Below are 26,317 nucleotides of genomic sequence, written 5' to 3' on the forward strand. Positions count from 1 at the left end.
TCCAGACCTTTTAAAACTATCAAGCAGATTGTCAGGGCCTGTGAAGTGTGCCAAAGAAATAATCCCTTACACTACAGGCCGTTCATTTCAATCCCTGTATCTTTAACCTCCTTGTTAAGTTTGTTTTTTCCAGAATCGAAGCTGTAAAACTACAAATGGTTCTTCAAATGGAGCCTCCAATGCAGTCCATGGCTGAGATCTACTGCGGACCCCTGGACCGGCCTGCTAGTCCATGCTCTGATGTTGGTGACATCGAAGGCACCCCTCCCGAGGAAATCTCAACTGCATGACCCCTACTATGCCTCAATTCAGCAGGAAGCAGAGCAGTCGTCAGCCAACCTCCCCAACAGCACTTGGGTTTTCCTGTTGTGAGGGGGTACTGAGAGACAGGACCAGCTGGATTTCCTAAGCCAACTAAGAATCCCTAAGCCTAGCTGGGAAGGTGACTGCATTCATCTTTAAACACGGGGCCTGCAATTTAGCTCGCACCCGATCAATCAGGTAGTAAAGAGAGCTCACTAAAATGTTAATTAAGCAAAAACAGGAGGTAAAGAAATAGTCAATCACCTATCGCCTGAGAGCACAGGAGGAGGGACAATGATGGGGATATAAACCCAGGCATTCGAGTCAGCAATGGCAACCCCCTTTGGGTCCCCTCCCATTTTATGGGAGCTCTGTTTTCACTCTATTAAATCTTGCAACTGCACACTTTTCTGGTCCGTGTTATGGCTTGAGCTGAGCTTTTGCTTACTGTCCACCACTGCTGTTTGCTGCTGTCGCAGACCCACCACTGACTTCCACGCCTCTGGATCTGGCAGGGTGTCTGCTGTGCTCCTGATCCAGCTAGGCACCCATTGCTGCTCCCGATCAGGCTAAGGCTTGCCATTGTTTCTGCATGGCTAAGTGCCTGGGTTTGTCCTAATTGAGCTGAATAGAGCTATAACACTCACTGCATAGCCTAAGATTCCATTCCTTGGAATCTGGGAGGCCAAGAACCCCAGGTCAGAGAACAAGAGGCTTGCCACCATCTTGGAAGCGGCCTGCCACCATCTTGGGAGTTCTAAGAACAAGGACCCTCCCCATAACAATTGCGCTTACTTTATTTGGTCTTCCTGGTTCCCCTCTGAGACAAGCTTTTTTATTTTTTGTAGAGACGGAGTCTTGCTGTGTTGCTCAGACTGGTTTTGAACTCCTAGCCTCAAATAATCCTCTCACCTTGACCTCCCAAGTATTGGGATTACAGGTGTGAGCTACCCTGCTCGGCCCCTCTGAGATAAGCTTTAATATCCCCATTTCAAAATGAGTAAACTGAGGTTTGGAGTGGGTAAAGTGGTTCATTCATTCCTTCGTTCATTCATCCATCTATTCATTTATTCCACAGACATCTGATTTAGCAGCTATCCTACATCAGACAGGCTGACTCTGGGCATACGAAGATGATTAAGACAAAAATCCCTGTCCTCACAGTCCAGAAGGAAGGACAGACACATAAAGATAAGTATAACACAAGATGGATCATGAATTGTAGCTAATATTTATTGGGTACTTACTAAGTGCCAGTGACTGCTGTAAGCTCTTGGTGTGTTTTACCCCTTCAGTTCTCCCCAACCTCTGTTAGGTACATGTCTCATAGATTGATTCATAGATAGGACTGAAGCCTGGTGATTGTCTGCGGTTTTATAAGTAACAAGTGGCAGAGCCAGGATGAATACCCAGTGGATGGGTATTAGTGCCAGAGGTCCCACTTGGCCATCAAGCTCTACCGTTTCTTGATGATAAAGTAGCACACGGGACCGTAAGTGGGTGGGGGGGACTAACTCAGTCTGACGTTCACAGTGTTCAGGGGAGATTTCCTGAAGGACTGAGGAATTAACTAGACAGAGGTGAGTGGGGGGAGGCAGGGCCATCGCAGGGGAGGGCCAGACGTGGGAGCCACCTCCCGGAAATCTACACAGCATCTAGGCCAGGCAGGGACCGGAGCGTGTTTGGAAGGTGCGGAAGCAGGCAGGACCCAGCCTCGAAAGGAAAGTGGTCCGTATCCTAGAGGTAGCTGCAAGTTTGAAGGGTTTTACGCAGGGGAGAGACTTGGTCAGATTTTTAGAAAGATCAGCGGGGAGAGGGGTGAAAGTGGATGGAAGGACAGAGACAAGCACTGAGGCAGTGAGTGGGGAGGACAGGAGAAATTCAGGCAGTCGAGTTTTCCCGATGATGGTTATTCGGTGTTAAGTAGAGGACAGGGAGCAGTTGTAGAGGACACCCAGCTTCTGCTCCTAATCAGGGGGATTGGGGTGATCTGATGAGGTCAGTATTGGATGTCAACCCAGTCTTCTGGCGTCCAGTCCGTGCCCTTTTGCCTCTTGGCACTGCCAGCAATAATGCCCGCGGGCCACCGGTGAACCGGGCTCGGAGCCTCCAACCCCACCCCTCCGGCGGCTGCGAAGTGCAGTGTATCACTCTGGGCACCAGGGGGCGTGCCCGCACACTCTCGGGCCGCTCTGGCCCAGCCCATCTCAGTGGTCGCGGAAGGTGACGTGGACACGGAAGTGGTCGTCGTCGCGGCACCGGTGGGAGCTAGGCGCGGGGCTCGGAGTGCGGCCGGCAGGCGGACGGGCGGAGGCGATCTCGCACCGGCGGCGACGGAGGGCTCAGGCGTGGTCGTTTTGGTGGGGGACCGCTGAACTGACAAGCGGCATTTCAGCTCCTTTCACCTGCCAGTCGGAACCCCCGAGCCGGGGCCCGCTCAGCCGGCGTTACCATGACCAAGGCCGGTAGCAAGGGCGGGAACCTCCGTGACAAGCTGGACGGCAACGAACTGGACCTGAGCCTCAGCGACTTAAATGAAGTCCCGGTGAAGGAGCTGGTCAGTATCGTCCCGCGAGACCCAGGCGCCCACCTTCGCCGGGCGCTGGCGCCTGTGTGGGCCACCTACTTTCCCAAGCATCAGTTCCTTTTCTTTAAAAAAAAAAAAGCGGGGTGGTGGGACTGAGTCCCCAGGGAGGCCGCGTCCAGCCCAAGGTTCTTCCCGGGATGTACATGTGTCACTTTGGCGCAGTTCCAGAGCATAGGGAAGATCTGCTTCTCTGGCCCTAGACTTTTTACAGGCCGAGAAACGAATCTGCCACCTTTGGGGGACTTTCACAGCGCCCAGCTCCATGCCCGACCCAGAGTGGGAGCCCACGGAGCAGTTACTGGATGTATTCGAGAATGAATGAGTGACTCGTTCCGGGGGAGTAGGCCTCCTAGTAGACCTGGGTGTGGCCCAGAACCTGGCTCTTCTAGGAAGCTGGCAATTCCAGCTGGCTGCCCGAGCCCTGAGGCAGCCTACCTCGAAGAAACTAAAGTCTCCTCCCAGCTTGGCTGGTAAAGTCTCATCCCAATTCCTCTGAAACTGGCGGGAGTCCCCTTCGCCCCTCTCTCCCCCAACCTTTCTCCTGTAAACTGAGGCTTATACGGCTCCAGGAAGATTAGGCATCTAGTTTTGTCCACGTGGAACTAGTTCCCACATCCCTGCTTTTCTCACTCAGTTCCCCCTCCCACCCCCGCCAACGCCCTACTAGACTCACTTTGGGTGACCCACACTTTGCTTTCTTACGTTGATAAATTACATTTGCCTTGGGCGCTGGCCCAGTCTTTCTTCTACAGTGGACGGGTATTAGACGTTGGTTAGAACCGGGTTTCCAGCCCCTCCCAGCTCCATTGCTTAATAGCTGAGTGCCCTTGGCAAGCTAGTTAGCCTTTATGCTTAGATCTCCTCATTTATACAATGGTGATAATAGTTTCCATCTCATACGCTTAATGCGAGGTTAAATGCCATTGTAATGGAAAATGCTTGGAAGGTGCAAATACTGATACTCGTAGCTGGTATTGTGGTTTTTCCCACTGTAGTATTTAAAACTGTTTTAGGTGGTCAAACTTCACTTTATGACTTTGTGACCAAGTGCAGTTTGCCAGAGGATCCCTCCTTTACTACCCCAGGAAGAGAGATGGCCAGCCTTATTTCACCATGCCCTAGGACTGCTCTCTGAAACCATGTACTCCAGGCATCTGAACAGCCCAGCATTAACCTTAGGGAGAAAGTTTTGCTGAGCTTGTCCAGCCTGGACACCATGGGAAAATAGAGTGGGCTGTGAGGGCTTTTTTTTCTTTTTTTTTGAGATGGAGTTTCGCTCTTGTTGCCCAGGCTGGAGTGCAATGGCGCGATCTCGGCTCACCGAAACCTCCGCCTCCTGGGTTCAAGCGATTCTCCTGCCTCAGCCTCCCGAGTAGCTGGGATGACAGGCATGTGCCACCAGGCCTGGGTAATTTTCTATTTTTAGTAGAGACGGGATTTCTCCGTGTTGGTCAGGCTGGTCTTGAATTCCTGACCTCAGGTAATTTGCCCACCTGGGCTTCCCAAAGTGCTGGGATTACAGGCGTGAGCCAATGTGCCGGACAGGGCCTTGTTTTTTAACTCTGTCATTCACTCTGCTACTTACTCGATCAGTCATGATTCAGGGAACATGTACGGATATTGAGTACCTGTTCTGAGGAAGGGCCTGAACTGGGGAGTATGGAAATTGCAAAGCTTTATTAGACACTGTCCCTGCCCCGAAACCTAATAAGAGGGACGCTGGGTAATATTTATTTTTAAAGTGCTAGGAATAATGTCTAAGAATCTAAATTTTGCTTTCCTTCCTTCCCGTTTTTTTTTTTTTTTGGAGATGGGGTCTCACTGTGTTGCCCAGCCGGCCTCAAACTCCTGGGCCCAAGCGATCCTCCTGTCTCAGCTTTCTGAGTAGCTGAGACTATGAGACTACAGATGTGAGTCCCTGTGCCTCGCCTAAGGTTTCCCTTCTTGGATGTTGTACAGCCACATCCCTTCTGTTTGCATTCTTCCTTAGATCGTTGTTGACTGGCTCATTTTTCCTCTTATTCCCAGGAATGTTCCTCTTTACTGCCATTTGAAAAAGGCCTTTCCTAATCGTGGGAACTTTCTCTGGAAAATGCTTCATTAACAGATGTCACTGAATTGTTCCAGGTGTTGGTCTGACAGGTTTTTCTCATCCTGTTTTACCTAGGCTGCTCTTCCAAAGGCCACCATCCTGGATCTGTCTTGTAATAAACTGACTACTCTACCGGTAAGACTGGCATGCAGCCATGACTCCTTCTGGTGCCTCGGATGCATCTCCTTCCTGTTTCGGGGGTGGATGGGGGGCGGGAGGGTGTCATTAAGGCATACTTTCAGGATAGGCCTACAGGCAGGCTATAGCTAAATCTGAGTGTGTAGGGGAGGCATAGTGGAGTGGGATGGTTAGTCTCAGTGGGAAAGGAACTGAGATGGAGGCCTCATTCTTCAGAACAGTGATAAAGTAAAGCCACAGAAAACTAGACTCAATAGGATGCTGAGTAACTTACTGGGCCCATCTTTTTTCTACATTATTTTATTCCTCTGAAAAATAGTTGACCTCCCTACTGCGGTAGAGGATGCGGAGACCATTTTGTAAGTTGCTCTTCATTCCAGGGAGAAAGCTGTGAACAGCTTCCTTGTGCATCTTTTGGTGGGGAGCAAGAAAGAATGTGATTTTATGGGACTACCTTATCATTATTCTCCCAAAGGACTTGAATTACTTTAGATTTGCTCAATTTGGTCAGCATATTCAGTCTATAATCAAATCCTTTTGATTTTTCTTGCACAACATCTGCTAATTCTCTTTCTGCTCCACTTGTGTAGACAGTGGATTCATTCAGCCCCTCAGCCTCTCCGACGCAGCAGTGCTCCTGCACCATCGGGCCTAAGTGGGATATTGTTGCCTCTTCACCCATCACTCTAGCTGTGCCACTTCTTGCTGTACTCCAGAGTAACTTCCTATTTGGCCCTGGCTGTGGCTCAGGGATCAAGTTCAGAAGTTGGCAATGTCCTCATTGGATCATTAGTCCACTCACCTCTCAGTATACTCCTAGGCCTTGCTCATTGTCCATAGTACCTTCCCACAGCTCATCAAAAACTGTTTCTAACATTCAAAAAGCATCTGAGATCCCACTTCTTCCAGAAAGTATTTTGTGTTGAATAAAAGAAGAATATGTTGGGAGCTGTGGTTCATGCATACAATCCCAGTAACTCAGGAGGCTGAGGTGGGAGAATCACTTAGCCCAGGAGTTTGAGACCAGCCTGGACAAAATAGCAAGACCCCACCTCTAAAAAAATAAAAATAAAAGCAGGGTAGCAATTCCTTGCAGTCGCACTCCTATTGTACACTTTGCCAGATGGTCATTCAGCCAAGTGCACTTTTCAATCTGAGCTTGTTCTGTTGTCTGTACTGACAACTTCCATTTCACTCTGCACTGCAGATCCACTGGCATTTCCAAGTCCCTAGAGAGCATGAATAGCGCCTCATTAGCTGAAGTTGTACCATCGCTTTCAGATGAGTGCTTAGCAAAGGTTTAATGTCAGGGGGATGTTTTGACCTGTGTTGAGAAAGAGCCAGGACTTGGATAGGATGGGCCCCAGCCCGTTCAGTTAGTTATTCACAGAATGTCCGTTGAGCATCTGTGTTAAGTACTGTGCTAGGTGCTGCAAATAACAAGAATCAGACTGAGTACTCCAGGAGTGCCTGATCTTTTTAAAATGCATGAGCACACTGTTTTGACAGATCCTATGAATGGTGAGCATAGGGTGCTGTGGAAGGACAGAATGGGTCCCACACCACTCCAGGAGCAGTGTGGAGGGTGGGCTGGAGCAAGAACTGAGGATGAAGAAATAGTGTTTTGTGCCTACTTTGTGCTAAGCCCTTTTCCATACACATCTTGGTAATTATCACCAGGAATGGCAGGTGTTCTCTGCATTTTCATTTGAGGAAGAATGGCTGCTAACAGTAGAACCAGGATATTTACAGGGGGTACCTCTGACTTGAAGGCTTCCAGACTGTTACACCAAAGTGTGTGAGCCCAAGGCTTAGATGAGGAGTGTCCAGTCTTGTGGCTTCCCTGGGCCACACTGGAAGAAGAGTTATCTTGGGCTACACATAAAATACACTGATGAACTGAAAAAAGAAGAAAAAAAAATCTCGTAATGTTTTAAGAAAGGTTACAAATTTGTGTTGGGCCACATTTAAAGCTGTCATGACTTGTGTGTTGGACGAGCCTAGCTTAGTTTCTCTTTGGATCCTAGTCGGATTTCTGTGGCCTCACACACCTGGTGAAGCTAGACCTGAGTAAGAACAAGCTGCAGCAGCTGCCAGCAGACTTCGGCCGTCTGGTCAACCTCCAGCACCTGGATCTCCTCAACAACAGGCTGGTCACCTTGCCTGTCAGCTTTGCTCAGCTCAAGGTAACAATTCATGAACCAGTGTTTCATGGCCAGGTGTGGCAAAGAACTCAGGGACTCTGGAGCATGGCCCTGAGAAAGACTGACAGAAATACCCCCTTGTTGTCCTGCCTCAGATGGCGCTTCCTATAGGTGGAACACAGAGGGGCATTCTTCCTGCTTATTTTGTTCCACCCTGAGGGTCTATGTTTGTGAACTTGGGCTTAACAAGCCTCTTTGCCCATTGCCCATCTCTTTAGAGCCTGAAGTGGTTGGACCTGAAGGATAACCCCCTGGATCCTGTCCTGGCCAAGGTGGCAGGTGACTGCTTGGATGAGAAGCAGTGTAAGCAGTGTGCAAACAAGGTAAGCAGCAAGCTCCCAGTGGCGCCTTATATACTCCCCTGGGATTTCTCCTCCTCCTGTTTTTCCCTCCTGGGGCACCTGGAGCTTTGTGTGGAGTTAAGCATTCAGGTCCCAGTGAAATATGTCCACTATGAGCCTGTCAAGCAGAGACCTTTGTTTCTGCATTTACTTTATTTTTTTGTTTTTTATTTGTTTTGAGACAGAGTTGCTCTGTTGCCCAGGTTGAAGTGTAGTGGCACAATCTCAGTTCACTGCAGACTCTGCCTCCCAGGTTCAAGCGATTCTCCTGCCTCAGCCTCCCGAGTAGCTGAGATTACAGACACCTGCTACCATGCCCAGTTAATTTTTGTATTTTTTAGTAGAGATGGGGTTTCGCCATGTTGGCCAGGCTGGTCTCGAACTCCTGACCTCAAATGATCCGCCCACTTTGGCCTTCCAAAGTGCTGGGATTATAGGCATGAGCCACCGTGCCCGGCCTGCATTTACTTCACAAGTTGCAGAACAAGACTGCCTTCTCTACTGCAGTACTTCCTCTCTTAAGAAGCCAGGAGTTTGCATGATGTAACATGACACTGTGTGGACAGTTGTTTTAACTGTACCAGGGGGTTAGGGGCCATGGCCTTTCTGAGGCACAGTCGTAGGAATGTTGATAATAAAAGCGATGATAAAGATGTTACAGCTGTAAGTTTATAGCTGTAAGCAGACACGTCCTGGGCAGACCTGGTATTTGATTACAGTTGAGTCATCTGACATAGGAGTGAGGAACTGAAAGCAGCATGCAAGATAACCATTGTCTGTGGTCAGTAGCCTGGAAGGTGCCGTACCCTGCCTATTAAGAACAGCATTATACCTGTCTTAATAACTCCAACTATAGTCACTTTTTCCCTCCAGCTTTGGAACATTGCTGCTGCTTCAGCTGAGTACCAAATGACTGAGTTGGCTATGTTTAAGGTGCATGTTGAACAAAAAAGACTTAACTTTAATTACTAGATTTCATGGGTGAATGATGAGTCTCTGCTGTCTCAAGTAGAGAGAAAGAGAGTAAGATACTTCTTATCATTAGCTCAGGGCTTCTTATATAATCTCATCATCTGTATCATCACTTATTACAATAAATCAAGTGCAAAGTTAACACAGCCAATTAGCTAAGACAAGAGTTTTCCCTTAGATGAGAACAGTATAAGTGCTCAGTGAAATCCTCTTTTGAAAACTGGGTGCTGTAGGAGTGATGTCTGTTCTGAAAACTGACAGTAGCTACCATTGATTACTCTTTCCTTGTCCTGGATGCTTTCCATGCACCATCTCACAATCCTCAGAGCCCTGAGGAGTCGGCATTACTTTCATTTCTCTGACACAAGAAACCCTTAGCATATACATACCTTTCATTCATCCATCCATCCATTCATTCAGTAGATGATATGTGGAACCATAGGAAATTGATGATATTCCACAGTTTTGACATACAAAATAATTTTTATTGCATACAAAGGCCTTTTTTGTATTTGCATATGTCTTTCAGCCAAAGCTCCAGGCAACATAGTGGATGTGGTAACTAAAGCCATGGTCCCTGGCACAGCTGTCCTAGAGCTGCAGCACACCTTTAGGCTTTGTAGGGAAATGGCCTGGGCCAGTCAGAATCAGGTCGCCTGTCTGCAGGAATTAGTTTAGGTCTTACTAGCTCTGTCCAGGTAAGACCTAAACCCTGGTGGGTATATGGGTTAGTCTTAATCAGCTTGGTACATATTAAAGGAACTTTTAAAAATGATTTGTTCAGTGTATTCATCAAGTGCTTACTGTATGCTATGAACTAGGGTAGCTAGACAAAAATTTACCCTCCAGGAGCTCATGGACTCCAGACTATGAGAATCTGTCCCATTTCTGCATTGCCTGTGTTTTCAGGTAATTACTTTTTTTTGTTGTTGTTGTTTTGAGACGGGGTCTTGCTCTGTCACCCAAGCTAGAGGGCAGTGGCACGCTCTCAGTTCACTGCAATCTACGCCTCCCAGGTTCAAGCAGTTCTCCCACCTCACCTTCCTGAGTAGCTGGGATTACAGAGGCATGCCACCACCTCTGGCTAATTTTTGCATTTTTAGTAGAGATGGGTTTCACCATGTTGGTCAGACTGGTCTTGAACTCCTGACCTCAGGTGATCCACTCCCCTCACTCCTCTTCCTCAGCCAACACCCTGGACTCTCACTTTCCACACTCCCTGCATCAAGGCAACGGGACCCATGACTTCTCCACTGCCTGAGTGCCCTGAGCCCTAACTCTGGGTCCAGACCTGATTTCTTTCTTTTCTTTTTTTTTTTCTTTCTTTTTTGAGACAGAGTCTTGCTCTGTTGTCCAGGCTGGAGTGCAGTGGCACAATCTCGGCTCACTGCAGCCTCCACCTCCCAGGTTCAAGAGATTCTCCTGCCTCAGCCTCCTGAGTAGCTGGGATTACAGGCACACACCACTACGCCCAGCTAATTTTTGTATTTTTTAGTAGGGATGGAGTTTCACCATGTCGGTCAGGCTGGTCTTGAACTCCTGAGCTCCAGTGATCTGCCCACCTTGGCCTCCCAAAGTGCTGGGATTACAGGCGTGAGCTACCATGCCTGGCCCAAACCAGGCTCTTGAAAGGAGATCCTTTTGCTGGTCTGCTCCTGAATACTTCTTTTTATTTATTTATTTATTTATTTATTTTTATTTTTTATTTTTATTTATTTTTTTTTTTTGAGACGGAGTCTCGCTCTGTCGCCCAGGCTGGAGTGCAGTGGCTGGATCTCAGCTCACTGCAAGCTCCGCCTCCCGGGTTCACGCCATTCTCCTGCCTCAGCCTCCCAAGTGGCTGGGATTACAGGCGCCTGCCACCTCGCCCGGCTAGTTTTTTTGTATTTTTTTAGTAGAGACGGGGTTTCACCGTGTTCGCCAGGATGGTCTCGATCTCCTGACCTCGTGATCCGCCCGTCTCGGCCTCCCAAAGTGCTGGGATTACAGGCTTGAGCCACCGCGCCCGGCCCTGAATACTTCTTATGATGGGTGTGTGCTTGTCTGGAGGTATGCGTGTCTGGAGTTTTCTAGAAATAAGAATTAAATATGAATATACATGTCTGTCTCATGGGCATGCATATTCAAATGTAATTGTTAAGTGCAGTAGTAAAACAAGACCCTTTTGCTAATAGTTTGGGTTTTCTTCTTTTTTTCTTACGTGGTAAAAAAAATAAGCAACAGTACTTATTGAGCACATATAATGCCAGAGATTATACAAGGCAACCAATACAAGTTATATTATTTATTCTTCACAACACTTCATAGAGGTATATCTTATCTCTGTTTTCTAGATCAGAAAATTGGCTCAGAAAGGTTAAGTCACTTGCCAAGGTTATACAATAAGGGGTAGTCAGGATTGCGTTGGGCTCCAAGCTTACACTCTGTCCCTTACAGCCGAAGAATACCAGCTTAAAAAAAATACAAACAGAAAAGGTCTTTACCTACTCCACGCACCATAGCGAGAATCAATGCGATGATGTGGTTAGAGATCATCTGTGAGCGAGTTGATAGGGATCTGGGGAGCTCAGAGTGCCGAGTACAAGTGTGCTGTGCGTAGGCTTCTCTCGGAGCTTTCCTGTGCATGTGGTGAAAGTGTGTGGGACAAGCTCTGCCCTAGGAATGCAGGGGACTGTGCTCAGGTCTTAGCTGTGCTGCTTTCTGGCCATTAGCAGTGGACAAATCACCCTATGAGTCTTGGTTTTCTTCCTTTTGAAATGGGAATCAGCCATTCCTCATGTATGTATTGAATGCCTGCCATTAGCTAAACTCTGTGCTAAGCATGCCCTGGGGGATACCTACAGACCAGACAGCAGTTCCTTCCATTAAGGAATCTGCCATCTTATGACCAAGCCAGATAGGTAGCAAGTGGTTACAATGTCCTGTGTTGAATTCCACAGGAGTAGATGGAGGGGGACTTAAGGTAGCCAAAGGAGGGGCAGCCAGGAAGGCGTGTTGGAGGAAATGCTGCCAAGTTGTTGCTGAGGGTCATATGGAATCATGCCTGTGAGAGTGAGTGTAAATGGCAGAACTTTTTACAGATTCAAGTGTTTCACTTTTTTCTGGCAGTTTTAATGACCTGGGCTCATATCACTCTTCTCCAGCTAAGGTTGGCACAGTAATTTTAGGATGCAAAGATACAATTAACTCCATTAGTTTGGTGGTGGTGGTGATTGTTTTGAGATAGGTTCTCACTCTTCACCTAGGCTGGAGTGCCATGGCGTGACCACAGCTCACTGCAGCCTTGACCTTCTGGGTTCAAGTGATCCTCTCTCCTTGGCCTCCTAAGTAGCTAAGACTACAGGCATGTGCCACTGCGCCTGGCAAATTTTTTACATTTTTCTGTAGAGACAGGGTCTCATTATGTTGCCGAGGCTTGTCTTGAACTCCTGGGCTCAAGCAGTCCTTCCACCTTGGCTTCCCAAAGTTGGAGTTACAGGCATGAGCCACCACATTCAGCCTAACTCTTTTAGTTCTACATTGCTGTCATGATCATCTGGGAGCCTGAAAATAGTCTGTTTTGAGACTTCCCTGAGCAAACGTGACTGTGAAGAGCACTACTTTTCCTCTTTCCCTTTGCAGGTGTTACAGCACATGAAAGCCGTGCAGGCAGATCAGGAGCGGGAGAGGCAGCGGCGGCTGGAAGTAGAACGTGGTAGGTGGCTGTTCCTCTTGTAGTTGTCTTTCAGGTCCTCATCCCAGCCAGTGGATTCTCATGCTTCAGCAGCTGGGATCCAGTAGAATAGTCATGAAGAGCAGTAATTCGGTGGTGGGGGGACAGTATTGTGGTGGATGGTATCATCTTTATCTGATGAATCTCTCTTCAGTCCTGGCTTCTCTGCTGAGCTCTAGAGGCAGTCAACTGCTTATAGTTCATCTCTGCTTGGAGGGTTAATAGGCACTCATATGAAGTGTGGCTAAAAGAGATTCCTGGTGACCCTTCAGTCCCTCCTAGTGTTCCCTGTAATAGGAAATCACTTTCCCTGTAGTTACTCAAGCCTGAAATAGGAAAGATGTTAATGACTCCTTTTCTTCTGTAATTCCCACATCCAGTCTGTCAGCAAGTCCTATGTGGGACTGTTTCTCCAGCTCCGGTGCCATCTCTGTAACCAGGCACCATTCTGGGACCACCACAATGCCTTCCAGCATGTCTCCATGATGCTGCCATCTCCTTAAACTCAGTCTCTTCACAACAGTCCGGGAGATCCTTTTTTTGTGTGTGTGTGTGTGTGTGTGTTGAGACGGAGTCTCGCTCTGTCGCCCAGGCTGGAGTGCAGTGGCCGAATCTCAGCTCACTGCAAGCTCCGCCTCGGAGATCTTTTTAAAACATAATTAATGATGCTGCTACTCGCTTAAAACCCTCTAATGGCATCCCACTGAACTTAGAATGAAATCCAAACTCAATGACAAGGCCAGCAAAACCCACCTTGGCCCAAGCTTGCTTGCCTGCTCTCCACCGGCCTTGTTGCACACATGAATGAGACTGTGCCATTAATTTCAGCTTGAATACACCAACTGCAGTCTCGTTCAGGGGCTTTGCTGGGTTTCCTTTTTCCTTAGTCTCTACATGCTGGCTTCATAATCCCACATCTCTGCTCAAATGTTGCCTTAGGTTAACTGTAACCCTTTTAGAACCACCGGACTAGAGTAGCCATTCTACTTTCACTTTGTCATACCCTGTGCTAGTTTCTTCTTTTTTTTTTTTTAATTATTTTTTGAGACGGAGTCTCACTCTGTTGCCCATGCTGGAGTGCGGTGGCACGATCTCGGCTCACTGCAACCTCTGCCTCCTGGCTTCAAGCCATTCTGCTGCCTCAGCCTCCTGAGTAGCTGGGACTACAGGTGCCCCTCTGCTAGTTTCTTTAGGGCACAGATCACTGTCCTCTTTACGTTCACCTGTTTATTGTCTCCTCTAGAAAGTAAATGATATAGCCACTGGAACGTGGCCTGTTTTCTCCATTGCTGCATCTCAAGCACTTAGAATAACCCCTGGCACATAGTAGGTGACTGGCTGGCTGATTTCTGAGTCCCTCGCTGGAGGACTCCTGTGGTTCAAGAAAGGATATGTACAGTAGTGATTACAGGCAGTCCTTGAGAGCACCATGCCAAGTTACAGCCATCCCTTATTACGCATGGCCACTGTGGCAAGGCAGGCCCATGTTTACTGTGAGCCCTGCTGCCTTCACCTCTCAGTGGCCCGTGTTCCCTAGAGGCTGGGTGGAGTGTGTTCTTGGCATTCTGGTGCCCAGCTGGAACTTGGAGCTTGTTTCTACATGGAGAAGCAGTGGAAAGCTACAGTATTTACAGTAGTACTATTCAGCTACATTATGGCTAACATAGGCTTTTAAGCCCTAAAAGGACATTTAACCATCATTTGTGGCATTCTGGCTTTGGAAAAATGTATTTCAGACTTCCAAATAACTAATTTGGAAATGCATTTTTAGAACCCAATAATTTGGAGGTTGTAATTTGGAAGTGTGTCAACATGCTTGAACTGTTGAGTAAATCTGAATGTGTTCCTGTGTTCAGTTCTCAGATTCATGAGTTCAAGTCTAGAGGCTACTCTGACAAATTATTAGGCTTATTTGTTTTTTAAGACTAGTCAAGTGCAGGCTGGTCCTAGTGCAGTGGTGTTTACAACTAATTGATCACAACCAGTTAGAGATTTCTTTCTTCCTTCTCCACTCCCACTTCTTCACTTGACTAGCCTTTTAAAAAAAACAAAACAAAAGAAAGCAGTCAGTGCAATAGTAAGAAGGTAGGTTCACTTTTTTTAGAACAACATTGCCATTGTTACTTTTTTTCTTTTATTTTCTTTGAGGCATGGTCTCACTGTGTCACCCAGGCTGGAGTACAGTGGCACGATCGGGGTTCACTGCAGCCTCTACCTCCTGAGCTCAATCAGTCCTCCCACCTCAGCCTCCCAGGTAGCCGGGACTACAGGCTTGCGGCAGCACACCCGGCTAATTTTTTCTTTTTTTTTTTGGGTAGAGACAGTCTTGCTATGTTGCCCAGGCTGGTCTCGAACTCCTGGCCTCAAGTGATCCTCCCAGCTTCACCTCCCAAAGTGCTAGGGTTATAGGCATGAGCTACTGTTCCTGGCCTCATTGTTTCTAACCCTAAACTTGAGTGCGCATTTTCTCTTCTCACTTGTCCCCCCATGCCACATTCATTTCTGAAGCTTGGGAAGATGGGAGTCCCATAGAAAACTGCCATGGTTTTTTCTCTTCATAGCTGAGTTCTAGAAGGCTATCAGTTGCTATGCCTTCTGAGTCAGTACCTAATTCTAGAGGAGCACCACTTATCCCTCACGCTTTTCTTAGGTCCTTCTTGTTATTTTACCCTAATTTCTTTGCTGCTTGAGGATAGCAACCTCATAATCAGAATCCATTCAGCAAACCCTGAGAGCAGCTGCTTTTGGGGAGGGCTACTTCCAAGAGCAGAAAGATGACTGTTTCCTTTGAATATTTCTTATGTGAACCATGGCACCAGGGTAAAGGTGGCAGAATCTGTACTTTTAATCACTTGGGAAAGCAAACTGCTAGAGTGTTTGAGAGAGAAAAGTGAAATTTTGGTATGTTTTGTTGTAGAGGCAGAGAAGAAGCGTGAGGCCAAGCAGCGAGCTAAGGAAGCTCAGGAACGGGAACTGCGGAAGCGGGAGAAGGCGGAAGAGAAGGAGCGCCGGAGAAAGGAGTATGATGCCCTTAAAGCAGCCAAGCGGGAGCAGGAGAAGAAACCTAAGAAGGAAGCAAATCAGGCCCCAAGTAAGTTTTCTGCCTGTTGTAAGGTTCCAGCAGGGGTACAGTGGACACACTCATGTTTCCAGGCATAGATGACTGGGTGAGCAGACCTGCACACCTTAGTCAGATACATTACACTCTAAAGCTTGGGAGTGGATGAGAGGTTTGGTGCCAGGGAACAGGGGGCTCTCCTAGGGAGCTAGTGCCCAGCTTGCTTGTTTCTCTAGTGCCCACATACTTCTGTGCGGGTGTTTTGGTCAGATATGTCTTGGAGCATTCCCGGAACAGAGTCTCACCTTTTAGAGGTGAGGTTCTAAAATCACTGAGATATGCAAAAATCACACATGGTCAAGTTTACTTTTTATTTTTCGAGACAGAGTTTCACTCTTGTTTCCCAGGCTGGAGTACAATGGCATGATCTCGGCTCACTGCAACCTCCGCCTCCCAGGTTCAAGAGATTCGCCTGCCTCAGCCTCCCAAGTAGCTGGGATTACAGGCATGCTCCACCACGCTCGGCTAATTTTGTATTTTTAATAGCGATGGGGTTTCTCCATGTTGGTCAGGCTGGTCTCAAACTCCCAACCTCAGGCGGCCTCCCCAAGTGCTGGGATTACAGGTGTGAGCCACTGTGCCCAGCAAATTTACTCTTAAAAGTGCCTTACAGTCAGGTTCTGTGGCTCAGGCCTTTAATCCCAGTGCTTTGGGAGGCTAAGGTGAGACCACTTGAGCCCAGGAGTTTGAGACCAGCCTGGGCAACATAGAGAGACTCTGTCTCTACATAAATTTAAAAATTAGCCAAGTGTAGTGGCACACACCTGTGGTCCCAGCTACTTGGGAGGCTGAAGCAGGAGGATCATTCAAGACCAGCCTGGGCGACAGTGAGACCCCTCTCTGCTTGAACACAAGAGGTGTCATTTTCCCTGCATTCAGGGAGGCATATTGTATAGAAAACACATTTTTGTGTTTTACCTGAATATGTCTGGTTGAATTTCGTTAGTGACGTGGCTCCATATGCTGCAGAGGATCAGATACTCTCTGGGTGAAAAGGGACCCCTGAGGGAGAGGCAGGTGAGGGAAGGAGCTCTGTACAGAGAGTGGAGGCCTGTGGCCCTACCCCTACTCACCCTTGTCTTGAGCAGCACAGGACCACAGGCCTCCACCCTTCTGATCTCACTGGTTTTTAATTTCCTTGTTGAAAATGAAGATCATACAGGGTAGTAATAAGGATTAAATGAGGAAGCAGGGTCATGCAGTTCCTGGCATTGTGGATACTCAGTCAAGTTTTTTAAAATTTTCTCTAAAAATCTCAAAACCAATTTTTTTCTAATTAAAAATGTAATATATATTCATTGCAAAGAATTGAGAAAAGATATCTATCTATCTAGATACATATATCAGAAAATGGCAACCACCTGTACTCCCCCATTCCTAGCAATCATCACTGCTTACAATATGGTGTATTACCTTTTGGGCTTTCTTTTTATATACACATTATATCATAATGACAATAATGATAAATCCTGACCCTGTTTCCCCAAGTGGACAGTACTCTGTCAGCGCTGGGTGCCTCCTGATAAGCCCCTCCCTCTGCGATCCCAAGAGGTGTGGATCACCATGTTACCAAGGAGAACTTAGGACCCTGAGGGCTGTGAGCTACATGAGACACGCAGAATGAGTCCCAGTTTCAAATCTACCCCCTCGAGATCCAAGGGAAAAGGTGTTTCTGTTTCGGTCTCTGGAGACATTTTTTGTCTTCAGGGCCTGGAGAGTTTTTGCTTGAGTAAGGGATGTAGGTAGGTCTGTACGGAGGAGACTAGCAGAGATTGGTGTAGAGTGGGTCTCCTCTGACTGAACTTGTTTTGTCTACTGTTACTGTTCCTCCAGAATCTAAGTCCGGCTCCCGTCCCCGCAAGCCACCACCCCGGAAGCACACTCGTTCCTGGGCTGTGCTGAAGCTGCTGCTGCTGCTGCTGCTATTTGGTGTGGCGGGAGGGCTGGTTGCTTGTCGGGTGACAGAGCTACAGCAGCAGCCCCTCTGCACCAGCGTGAACACCATCTATGACAATGCAGTCCAGGGTCTACGCCGCCATGAGATCCTCCAGTGGGTCCTCCAGACCGACTCTCAGCAGTGAGCTTGTCCCCAGCACCTGCTGCCTCCCAGCCTTGGAGTTTGGATTCCTATGGAATTGGGTTCTGCTGGACACAACCTCTTTTTCGCATCAGACCTACCTGCCATCATCAAATGGCTGCAGATTGGGTACATGAGACCTCCTCTTTGTAGGACTTCTTCGTTCCTTAGTCAGGGTTCCCTGGTGGAATGAGGAGAAATGGGAGGTGGCGGCGGGGGGAGCAGTTACCTGCATGCCTAAAGGAGTAGGCTTGGGGGTGGGGAGAGAGAAAACATAGCCTTTTCTAGTTGTTATACAAAGCTATGTAAAGGCAAGGCTCGTTTCTACTAAATGGTCAGCTGTCACTACATTTATACTTTTGTATGCCACAAACCCTTTCTTTCATGCCTCCCTGGGGAATCAGGGCAGATCAGGAGGAAGTTTTTGGGGACTAAAACACCACACTCAGTAAATCCAGTCTAAACTGGGGGGTAGGGGTATTCCTGTTTTCTTCAGGACCTCAGAGATACAAGCATTTTAGCAGCCACACAAAATCTCTGGCTATGAAAGGGACTTCATGACCATCCAGTCCAATATAACACTTGCAGACAGAGAAACAGGTCTTCCGTGACTTGCCTAGTCTCCCAGCTAGTTTGAGGCAAAACTGGATTCCCACTCTGGTATTCTTTCTTCCCTTTACATCATTTTCCCTCCTTTATAATGTCCTGAGAGACTAGAACTCACACCAGAATTGATCATTCCTCAGGCGAAGCATAGAATCTTTCATGGTAGACAGATTTTGTGACTCAGAGATAGAAATCTCTTGCTATCATCACGTCATGGCAGCTCCTGTGGAGTCCTGCCCAACTTATGTGGCTTCCATAAAATGGCAACAGTCCAGGCTCCTTGCCTCAATTTTAGAGCATTAATTCCCTAATTGCCAGTAAGCAAGGAGGTGGATCTCTGCAAACCTACACTGTCTATGACAGCTCTAGTTGTATTTGGTGTGACTAAATACCTCAAAGGCAACCTGCTTTTGCAGGTTTTGAAGTGTCAGCTTCATAAGACACTGAGATTTAGAATTGTTTGATTCTAGACCATAACTGAAGGGAATGGAAACAGGAAATGAAGGGAAACAGGTAGCATCATGGAGCTGAAAAGTGGTGCATCACCCAATGACTAGCACAAACAAGGATCGCACTGTCCATTCTCGTCTGCTAGAGTAAGCATTTTCTTGCCTCCTTTGCTTCATCTTTTCACAACAGCTGGATAGAGGGATCAGAAATGACTGTGTCATGGTGCTCATTCACTGCAAACTCCCAGTTGCAAGCTCCTTGGCTCCCCCGGAGGGAGCAAGAATCTGTCACAGTTCAGAGACAGAGGGCCTTTTAGCCCTAATGACCTTTTGCATGGGACTGCCACTCATGACTGTCCTGATATTGGAAGAAAGGACTTTGTTAATCTTCTCCCCCATAGCTCTGCTGCGTAGGTCTACACCTTACTCAGAATCACTACACATTCCTTTAGTCTTCCTCCAAGCTCCAGAGCCATTGGTACAAATGCTTTATTGAAACTAAATACATAATACATACAATGAGATGAAGACAATATAGAAGTCTGCATAGTCATTATAATCCCGTTCCTTGGCCGGTTGAGGCAGCTCAGTGGCTGAGCCCAGTCAAGCCAACCCACAGCTTCACTCACGACTTCAAGATTTGATGCTAATTCTTTTGGATTTCTACAGTTATTAAATACGTGTCTGAGTGGACTGTCTTTGTTCCTTTGTGTTTTGAGGGTTGGCTGGGTAGGAGTGGGGGTGGTTTGTGACTTTTTGCCAGGAGAGGAACATTAAATGCCAAAGGTGGGTGGCAGTATTTCAGTCTCTGCCCCAGCTGACAGGCAGACCTTCACAAATAACAAGACCCAGGAAAGACTGGGCCTCACCTAGGCTTGTCTCTTCATTGCAGTCAGGCTCTGAGGGTGGGAAGGTGGAAGTTTCCAGCTTTACATCCCATCCCCGAGGGCTAGAATCAGTTAGCACTATCTAAAGAGAGATGTGGCTGTAAAGTGGTCATCTGAAGGTAGATACGCCTGGATAGCTCTGGTCCAACGCGGCGAGAAGTGGATGTCACACCTTCCCCACGGCGCACCTGTATGTCTGCAAGCAAATTCTGGCGTTCTTGCTCCGAAAAACACTGCCGATAAGCCTGGAAGTGGTAGATGACCTCTTAATATGGTACCATCCACAATGATCCCTTCTCCATGAGCATAGAGGGTGCTACGCTTGGCTTGGGGCATGAGAACCTGTCCTCCCTGCCTGGGTCAGCATTAGCAACTCTGATCTTAGCAGACCTGCACTGCTGACCTGTGAGGCCTTTGTGGGCCCTCAACAGTTGTCCATGGAAATCTGGAGGCTCATTGAACTCGCAGGCAATGGGAAGTGACCCCTGAGCCCTGGAGTGGCATACCTGTACCAGGAGCTGTGGGGAGGGATAGGCATCCACAACTGCACTGGCCGTTTCCAGGCTGACTCGGTTCAGCTGCTGAATTTGTCTTCTCCAGACCAGTGCAAGACCCCTGCCAGCACGGTCCACCTTCACCCCTCCAGCCCAGTCACTCTCCACACAGAAGGAGAAGGTAGTTTCATCTCGGAGTTTCCTGCAACAGCATAGTTGGAGAGCTGTTAAGTTGCTCATTACTCTCTTATACCTGTTCCCTCAAGTTGGAACTGAAAAACCCACCCACTGACGTTGGAAGAGGTGGGCACCATGTTACATCTGGCCTTTTTGTGCCTTTGACAATTTGCTCACTTTGTTCCCAGGTATAGTGCCAGTTGCTAATTCATTTAAAAACTACATCTAGTCCATTTTAGGAAAAGAAAAGGTACCAGATTCTTTTGATATTTGGCAATCTGGAGTCTATTTCTGGTTCTTCTCACTGCTAGGACCTTAGACAAGTCAATCTCTTCAGGCCTCAGTCTCCTCAAGTATCAAATAAGAGACTTGGACTGGATTGTCTCTGAGGTCATTTACTTATTTTAAATTCTGACAATGAACACTCCTTGAACTAAGTAGGCTAAAAATTTGCTTTCCGAGTGCTTATTACATTGTGATCTGACCTGTAATTAATCCTGGTAACTTGGCCTATGGTAACCTGGCCTATGATGTCAGCCTGCAGAACACATACTTACACATAAGCCAAAGGAGAATATTTGAAAAGGGGCTAGGCTTGAGGACTCTTGCCAAGAATCCCCAGCATGAGGTCAGCTCCTTCTGCCTCCAGCTTGAGAGACAATGGGCTGACTGCAGAGATGAGGGGAAAGGGACATTTGCTTTGACTGCAAGAGCCATGGTAAAGGACAAGGCCCAGCGTGGAGGCTGGACTTGCTAGGGTTACTCACTTGAAGGGCGTCTCAGCCACAGCCTTTGTGAATGCACATGTGAAGTCGGCCAGTTCTTTCCAGCCCTGCACAATTTGAGCCTGGGCTTCTGTGTGTAGCTGCAGATCCACCAATGCCTAGAAACCCAAAAGCAACGATGGACTGGAGGGATAGAGAGAGACTAGCTGCAAGTCACTGTCCACTAAAGCCACACCCCAGCCTCTTGGCTCCCTGTTTGGCACCTTCTCTCTTTCTCAGTGCCAAGGCAGAAAGCAGTATGCAGCCGGTATTTTATTCTCTATCAACAGGAAGTCTCAGGTGACCAGTGAGTACCCAGCCTGATCCAGGCAACAGGACGTTCTTACCTCTTCAGCGTCTACCCTGGATACCATGGACCTTATGCTGGCCTCTGGTTGTTTCTGTTGCTTCTCCTTGGTCTGTTTATTTGTTCCCTGTTTCCCTCTGCTTGGAGGATTGTGAGTGCTGGTGCAGGGGAGGAAATCAAAGGACAGCAGCTCCAGGCTGAAGTCAGGCAGAAGATGCGGAAGAAGACTGGACCAGAGCATCCCCCCGGGCTTGTTAGAGACAGACTACCTTGCAGAGTGACCTCCATCTGCGAAGAATAAACTCACCCCTCTTGGCCCAAGAGCTGCCCCTTTTAACATGAAATCACCAGGGCAAATCCAAACCTGAAGCATTTCTCCTGATCCACAATCACCAGTGACAGAGCTTTCCCTGCTGTCCTTGCTGTGATGTCAGTTACAAAGCCCTGAAGCGTTTCCTTCCCTTTTATAGTGCTGTCCAGGCTTCCCTGCATGAAGGGGCAGAAACTGCATTAATACTTGCTTCCTAGTAAGAGTCAGCCCTCTGTTCCATGTCCTCCCACCCTCTGGCTCTGCCCACCTGCTTTCCATTGCAGATCATGGACACAAATGCCTCTGCCCGGAGCAGCACCAGGACTGTTGGCTCCTCCACCCAGTCCTCTCCGTCCTGCCAAAGTACCCGGAACACAGCCCAGGGAAGGAGGTCAGCAGGTAATGAGCACCTGTGAGAGTGGCCCAGGTCTTCTGGGTGAATAAACTAACTCCCATCCCTTATGCATTATCCCTCTGGAATGAAGTCAATGTGGCAAGAAACAGTGTTGCTGTCCCTCCCAGCCCTCAATTGTTCAGTCTTGGTGCCCTGCATCTCAGAGACAGTGAATAAGAACATAGCAGCCGGGCGTGGTGGCTCACGCCTGTAATCCCAGCACTTTGGGAGGCCAAGGTGGGCGGATCATGAGGTCAGGAGTTTGAGACCAGCCTGGCCAACACGGTGAAACCCCATTTCTACTAAAAATACAAAAATTAGCTGGGTGTGGTGGCACATGCCTGTAATCCCAGCTATTCGGGAGGCTGAGGCAGGAGAATTGCTTGAAATTGGGAGGTGGAGGTTGCAGTGAGCCGAGATCACACTACTGCACTCCAACCTGGCAACAGAACTAGGCTCCGTCTTAAAAAAAAAAAAAAGGAACACAGCAGGCCAGCCATGGTGGTTCACACCTGTAATCCCAGCACTTTGGGAGGGCTAGGTGGGCGGATCACCTGAGGTCAGGAGTTTGAGACCAGCTTGGCCAACATGGTGAAACCCTGTCTCTACTAAAAATACAAAAAAATTAGCTAGGCGTGGTGGTGCATGCCTGTAATCTCAGGTACTCGGGAGGCGGAGGCAGGAGAATCACTTGAACCCAGATGCTGGAGGTTGCAGTGAGCCGAGACCACGCCATTGCACTCTAGCCTGGGCAGCAGGGTGAAACTCTGTCTCAAAAAAAAAAAGGAGAAAGGAACATAGCAAGTTGAAAGGGGCTGGGGCCAATTTGTTCTGTACATTTTGAATAGGGGAATGGAGGAAAGGAAAACTCCTTCAAAGGATTTAGTACAAGTAAATGACTCTGGCTTTGAAGGTAGATGCCGTGAGCTGAGTGGCCCTTACAAACACGTGGGTTTTTTTGTGACAAAGACAAGAATCACAAGGGAAACTTCAGTTTATGAGAGCACCTCCTGTTTGTCACAGGTAGGGCATAATCAAAGTCAAGGATGCCTCAAGGCCAACAGTCCTCCAGCAGTACAGTATTAAGGAGTAATTGGGGAGCAGGACTTAAGTTTTCTGATTGGGTCCCTATAAGCAAAGCAAGACCTATACTACAGCAAAGTATAGGTTGGGGGAGCTCTGGGTTCTCATTCCCGTTGTGATCCTCAACAAGACTGTTAACTTTTCTGGGCCCCAGTTTCCCCACCTGTGATGTGGGGAGAAGTCCTACCCTATAGGATGACTGACAGAAACACAAGAGAGAATGTGGGAGTGCCTTGAGAGGGTAAGCTGCTCTATGAATATAAAGGCTTGCTAATACCCGCAGAGTGAAAAGTGTGGAGAACTGTCCTGTGTTACTGAGAAAGTTATCAGATGCAAAAAAGAAATCAAAGAGAGGAAAAAATACTTTTTTTTTTCTTTTTTCATACAAGATGCTTCTGGTGAGATAAAGAATCTTAGTGCCAGGCAAGGTGGCTCACACCTGTCATCGCAGCATTTTGAGAGGCCAAGGCAGGCAGATTGCTTGAGCTCAGGAGTTCAAGACCAGCCTGGGTAACATGGCAAAACCACGTCTCTACCAAATATACAAGCTCCACTCTACGATCTCTACAAAAAACACAGGGCCCACATGTCTTCTGGCTCCCAGCTGGGTGTCACCAGCGGGGAACCCGAGGAGAGGACTAGTGGGAAGGAGGAAAGTGAAGTCAGGGTATTTTTCCCCTGGCTCCCTCCCAGTGGGGTCACCTAGGGTTTGCTGTCCCCTTCTATGGCAGCTCATAGCTTCGCTCAAGGTGGTCCTCTCTCCATTTCTCTCTCCTGGATTCTGTTAACCACTCCTTCCCCTCATCCCTTCAGGCATAGGGATGGTAACAGCTATGCCAATGGTTCTCAACTGGGGGTGATTTTTCCCCACAAATGATATCTGGCAATGTCTGCAGACATTTTTTATTGTCATGACTGAGAGGGGTACATTAGTAGATAGCGGCCAGGAATGCTGCTAAACATTTTGCACATCACAGGACAGCTCCCAAAACAAAGAATTCTCCAATCTAAAATGTCAATAATTCTGAGGTCGAAAAACCGTAAGTTGTGCTGTTATTACTGTGAGGTACCATGCTGTCACTAGTAGTTTCCTCGTACCCTGCCCATGCCTTGGCAAACAGTCCCTTTATTCAATCTTCTTTCAATTACCCTGAGTTGAATGTGCCATCCGTCTTCCTGCTGGGGCCCTGAGTGCTAAGTATCCTTTAAAATAAAAGCATATTTATCCTGTAACTGCAAGGGGAGGAGAAGGAGGAAATGTCAGCCAGAAAACCCCTACCTCAGACGGCCCAGCCCTTCTCCTCCAAGTGACACTGCAAGGCACGGCCTGCGCCTCAATCACACAGCGGCACTCCATGGACTGCAGTGCTCCCAGGAGCTGGCCCCCACCTTCCATCTGTAAAAGCACTGCAACAGATAGAAAAGGGACTGTCAGTGGGTGGTCCAGAAAGCAGATAACTCAGCACAGGACAAAGATACATGTGAGGACCTGGATCCAGCACCACAATGATGTGTTTTAAGCATTCCTCTGGCCTCCAGGCTTTCATCCTGGTAACCAGTGCTGCATTCTTTCTTTCCTGTCGTCTCAGGGTGCTTTCCTTCTGCTTTGCTTGTCTCTGCTGCCGGCATCCCTGTGAGCCTCTTCCCTGGACCTTCTGACTCTGCTTGGTTTTCTTCTGTGGTGGGAGGATGTCAGAATTTGCTTTGGTTACTACCAAGCTGCTGCTCTGGCCAGGGCAGGTAGAGGGGTAGGCTGGAAGCTGACGGCATGGATCTAAGATCAGGTCCTTGTTATCTGCTGCACTCCTCTCTGGGATGTCATGGAGAGGAACTTCAGGGATCTTTGGAAAGGGCTGCTTTTTCCAGTCACGTGATACACCTTCATTATTTTGATGATCCAAAACACTTTTAATTGGGGAGCTAGAGTCCTCAGGACTCGGTTGCTTGTAGGTCAGAAACTTACATGTAAGCCTTTGAGCCAGAGGAATAAATTCTTCTTCATCTTCACTTCCACTGCTTAGCAACCTGACTGGCTGCGTTTGTGTGACAGTTTCAGCTGTGTCTGACACAGGTGGTGAAAGTAACCCTGGTGTTGGAGGACAGGAGGCTTCAGAATCTGAGATGTCAACCACTACAATCTTCTCCTCCCTCTCAGGCTGTCTCCTCTTTGTTGAAGATGGTTCCTTCTTCAGAAAGGCAAATGTTGGCAACTCCTCAGAGTCACTATCATCAGAATCTCGTGAGGGTGATGACTTCTTTAGAGCCATCAGTATGTGCTATCAAATAATTCCCTAAAAGGAAAAGAGACATAAGACACAGACTAGAGCATTCAATTCAGCCCACCAGCTGTGTTCCATAGCCAGGCTTTATGACATAAATATAAGATACAGAGAATACAGAAACAGAGAAATATGACATGGTCCCAACACATTCAATCTGGAACTCTAACTCTTGGTAATCTAACAGGAATCCTCCTCAAATTCTTTCCAGGTCAAGTTGAGGTATAAACAAAGTAGGGTTACCATTACAAAATTTTAATGGGGGGAGGTGGTAACAAGATTTAACACCTCCACACCCTTGTTGATCTTCACATTTGAAATGGAGATGTCAAAAGTTATTCTTTTTTGAGATGGAGTCTCGCTCTGGCACTCAGGTTGGAGTGCAGTGGCACAATCTTGGCTCATTGCAACCTCACTCCCAGGTTCAAGCGATTCTCCTGCCTCAGCCTAGCTGGGATTACAGGCACCCACCATCACGCCTGGCTAATTTTTGTATTTTTAGTAGAGACGGGTTTTCATTATCCTGGCCAGGCTAGTCTTGAACTCCTGACCTCAAGTGATCTGCCCGCCTTGGCCTCCCAAAGTGCTGAGATTACAGGCATGAACCACCGCACCTGGACAAAAACTGTTCTTTTTAAAAATTGAGATATAGGCTGGTCATGGTAGCTCATGCCTATAATCCCAGCACTTTGGGAGGCCAAAGCAGAAGGATCACTTGAGTCCAGGAGTTCAAGAACAGCCTGGGCAACATAGTGAGAACTCGTCTCTACAAAAAAATACAAAAATTAGCTGGGTGTGGTAGCTCACACCTGTAGTCCCAGATACTCAGGAGGCTGAGGTGGGAGGATCGCTTGAGCCTGGAAGGTCAAGGCTGCAATGAGCTGTGATTGTACCACTGCACTCCAGCCGGGGTGACAGAGTGAGACCCTGCTTTATTTATTTATTTATTTATTTATTTTTTTTTTTTGAGACGGAGTCTCGCTCTGTCGCCCAGGCTGGAGTGCAGTGGCCGGATCTCAGCTC

At 47.8% G+C, this 26,317-nt stretch overlaps 2 protein-coding genes across 3 annotated transcripts in view; one reads left to right on the forward strand and one right to left on the reverse strand.

The window, feature by feature from the left end:
* The first annotated feature begins 1,967 nt into the window (after positions 1–1,967).
* On the forward strand, positions 1,968–19,292 carry LRRC59 (leucine rich repeat containing 59). The gene is made up of 7 exons (XM_017853888.1): positions 1,968–2,860; positions 5,058–5,117; positions 7,148–7,306; positions 7,543–7,647; positions 12,259–12,331; positions 15,267–15,440; positions 17,301–19,292. The coding sequence occupies exons 1-7, from the start codon at positions 2,756–2,758 to the stop codon at positions 17,546–17,548; spliced, it is 924 nt and encodes a 307-aa protein (XP_017709377.1). The 5' UTR covers positions 1,968–2,755; the 3' UTR covers positions 17,549–19,292.
* EME1 (essential meiotic structure-specific endonuclease 1) overlaps positions 19,071–26,317 on the reverse strand; it is an 8,639-nt gene continuing 1,392 nt past the window's right edge. Inside the window, exons 2-9 of one of the 2 annotated variants that reach the window (XM_017853883.1) lie at positions 24,979–25,306; positions 24,295–24,422; positions 21,807–21,893; positions 21,593–21,714; positions 21,269–21,386; positions 20,925–21,040; positions 19,993–20,182; positions 19,071–19,731 (exon numbers count right to left, since the gene is read on the reverse strand). In XM_017853883.1, coding sequence (XP_017709372.1) covers positions 19,555–19,731; positions 19,993–20,182; positions 20,925–21,040; positions 21,269–21,386; positions 21,593–21,714; positions 21,807–21,893; positions 24,295–24,422; positions 24,979–25,282 — 1,242 coding nt within the window. In that variant the 5' untranslated portion in view covers positions 25,283–25,306 and the 3' untranslated portion in view covers positions 19,071–19,554. Of the gene's footprint in view, positions 19,732–19,992; positions 20,183–20,924; positions 21,041–21,268; positions 21,387–21,592; positions 21,715–21,806; positions 21,894–24,294; positions 24,423–24,504; positions 25,307–26,317 lie in introns of both variants that reach the window. The other variant, XM_017853882.1, reaches the window with a different exon arrangement.

The sequence above is a fragment of the Rhinopithecus bieti genome, unplaced genomic scaffold (genome assembly GCF_001698545.2).
Source record: "Rhinopithecus bieti isolate Rb0 unplaced genomic scaffold, ASM169854v2 scaffold_35856, whole genome shotgun sequence".
NCBI lineage: Eukaryota > Metazoa > Chordata > Mammalia > Primates > Cercopithecidae > Rhinopithecus > Rhinopithecus bieti.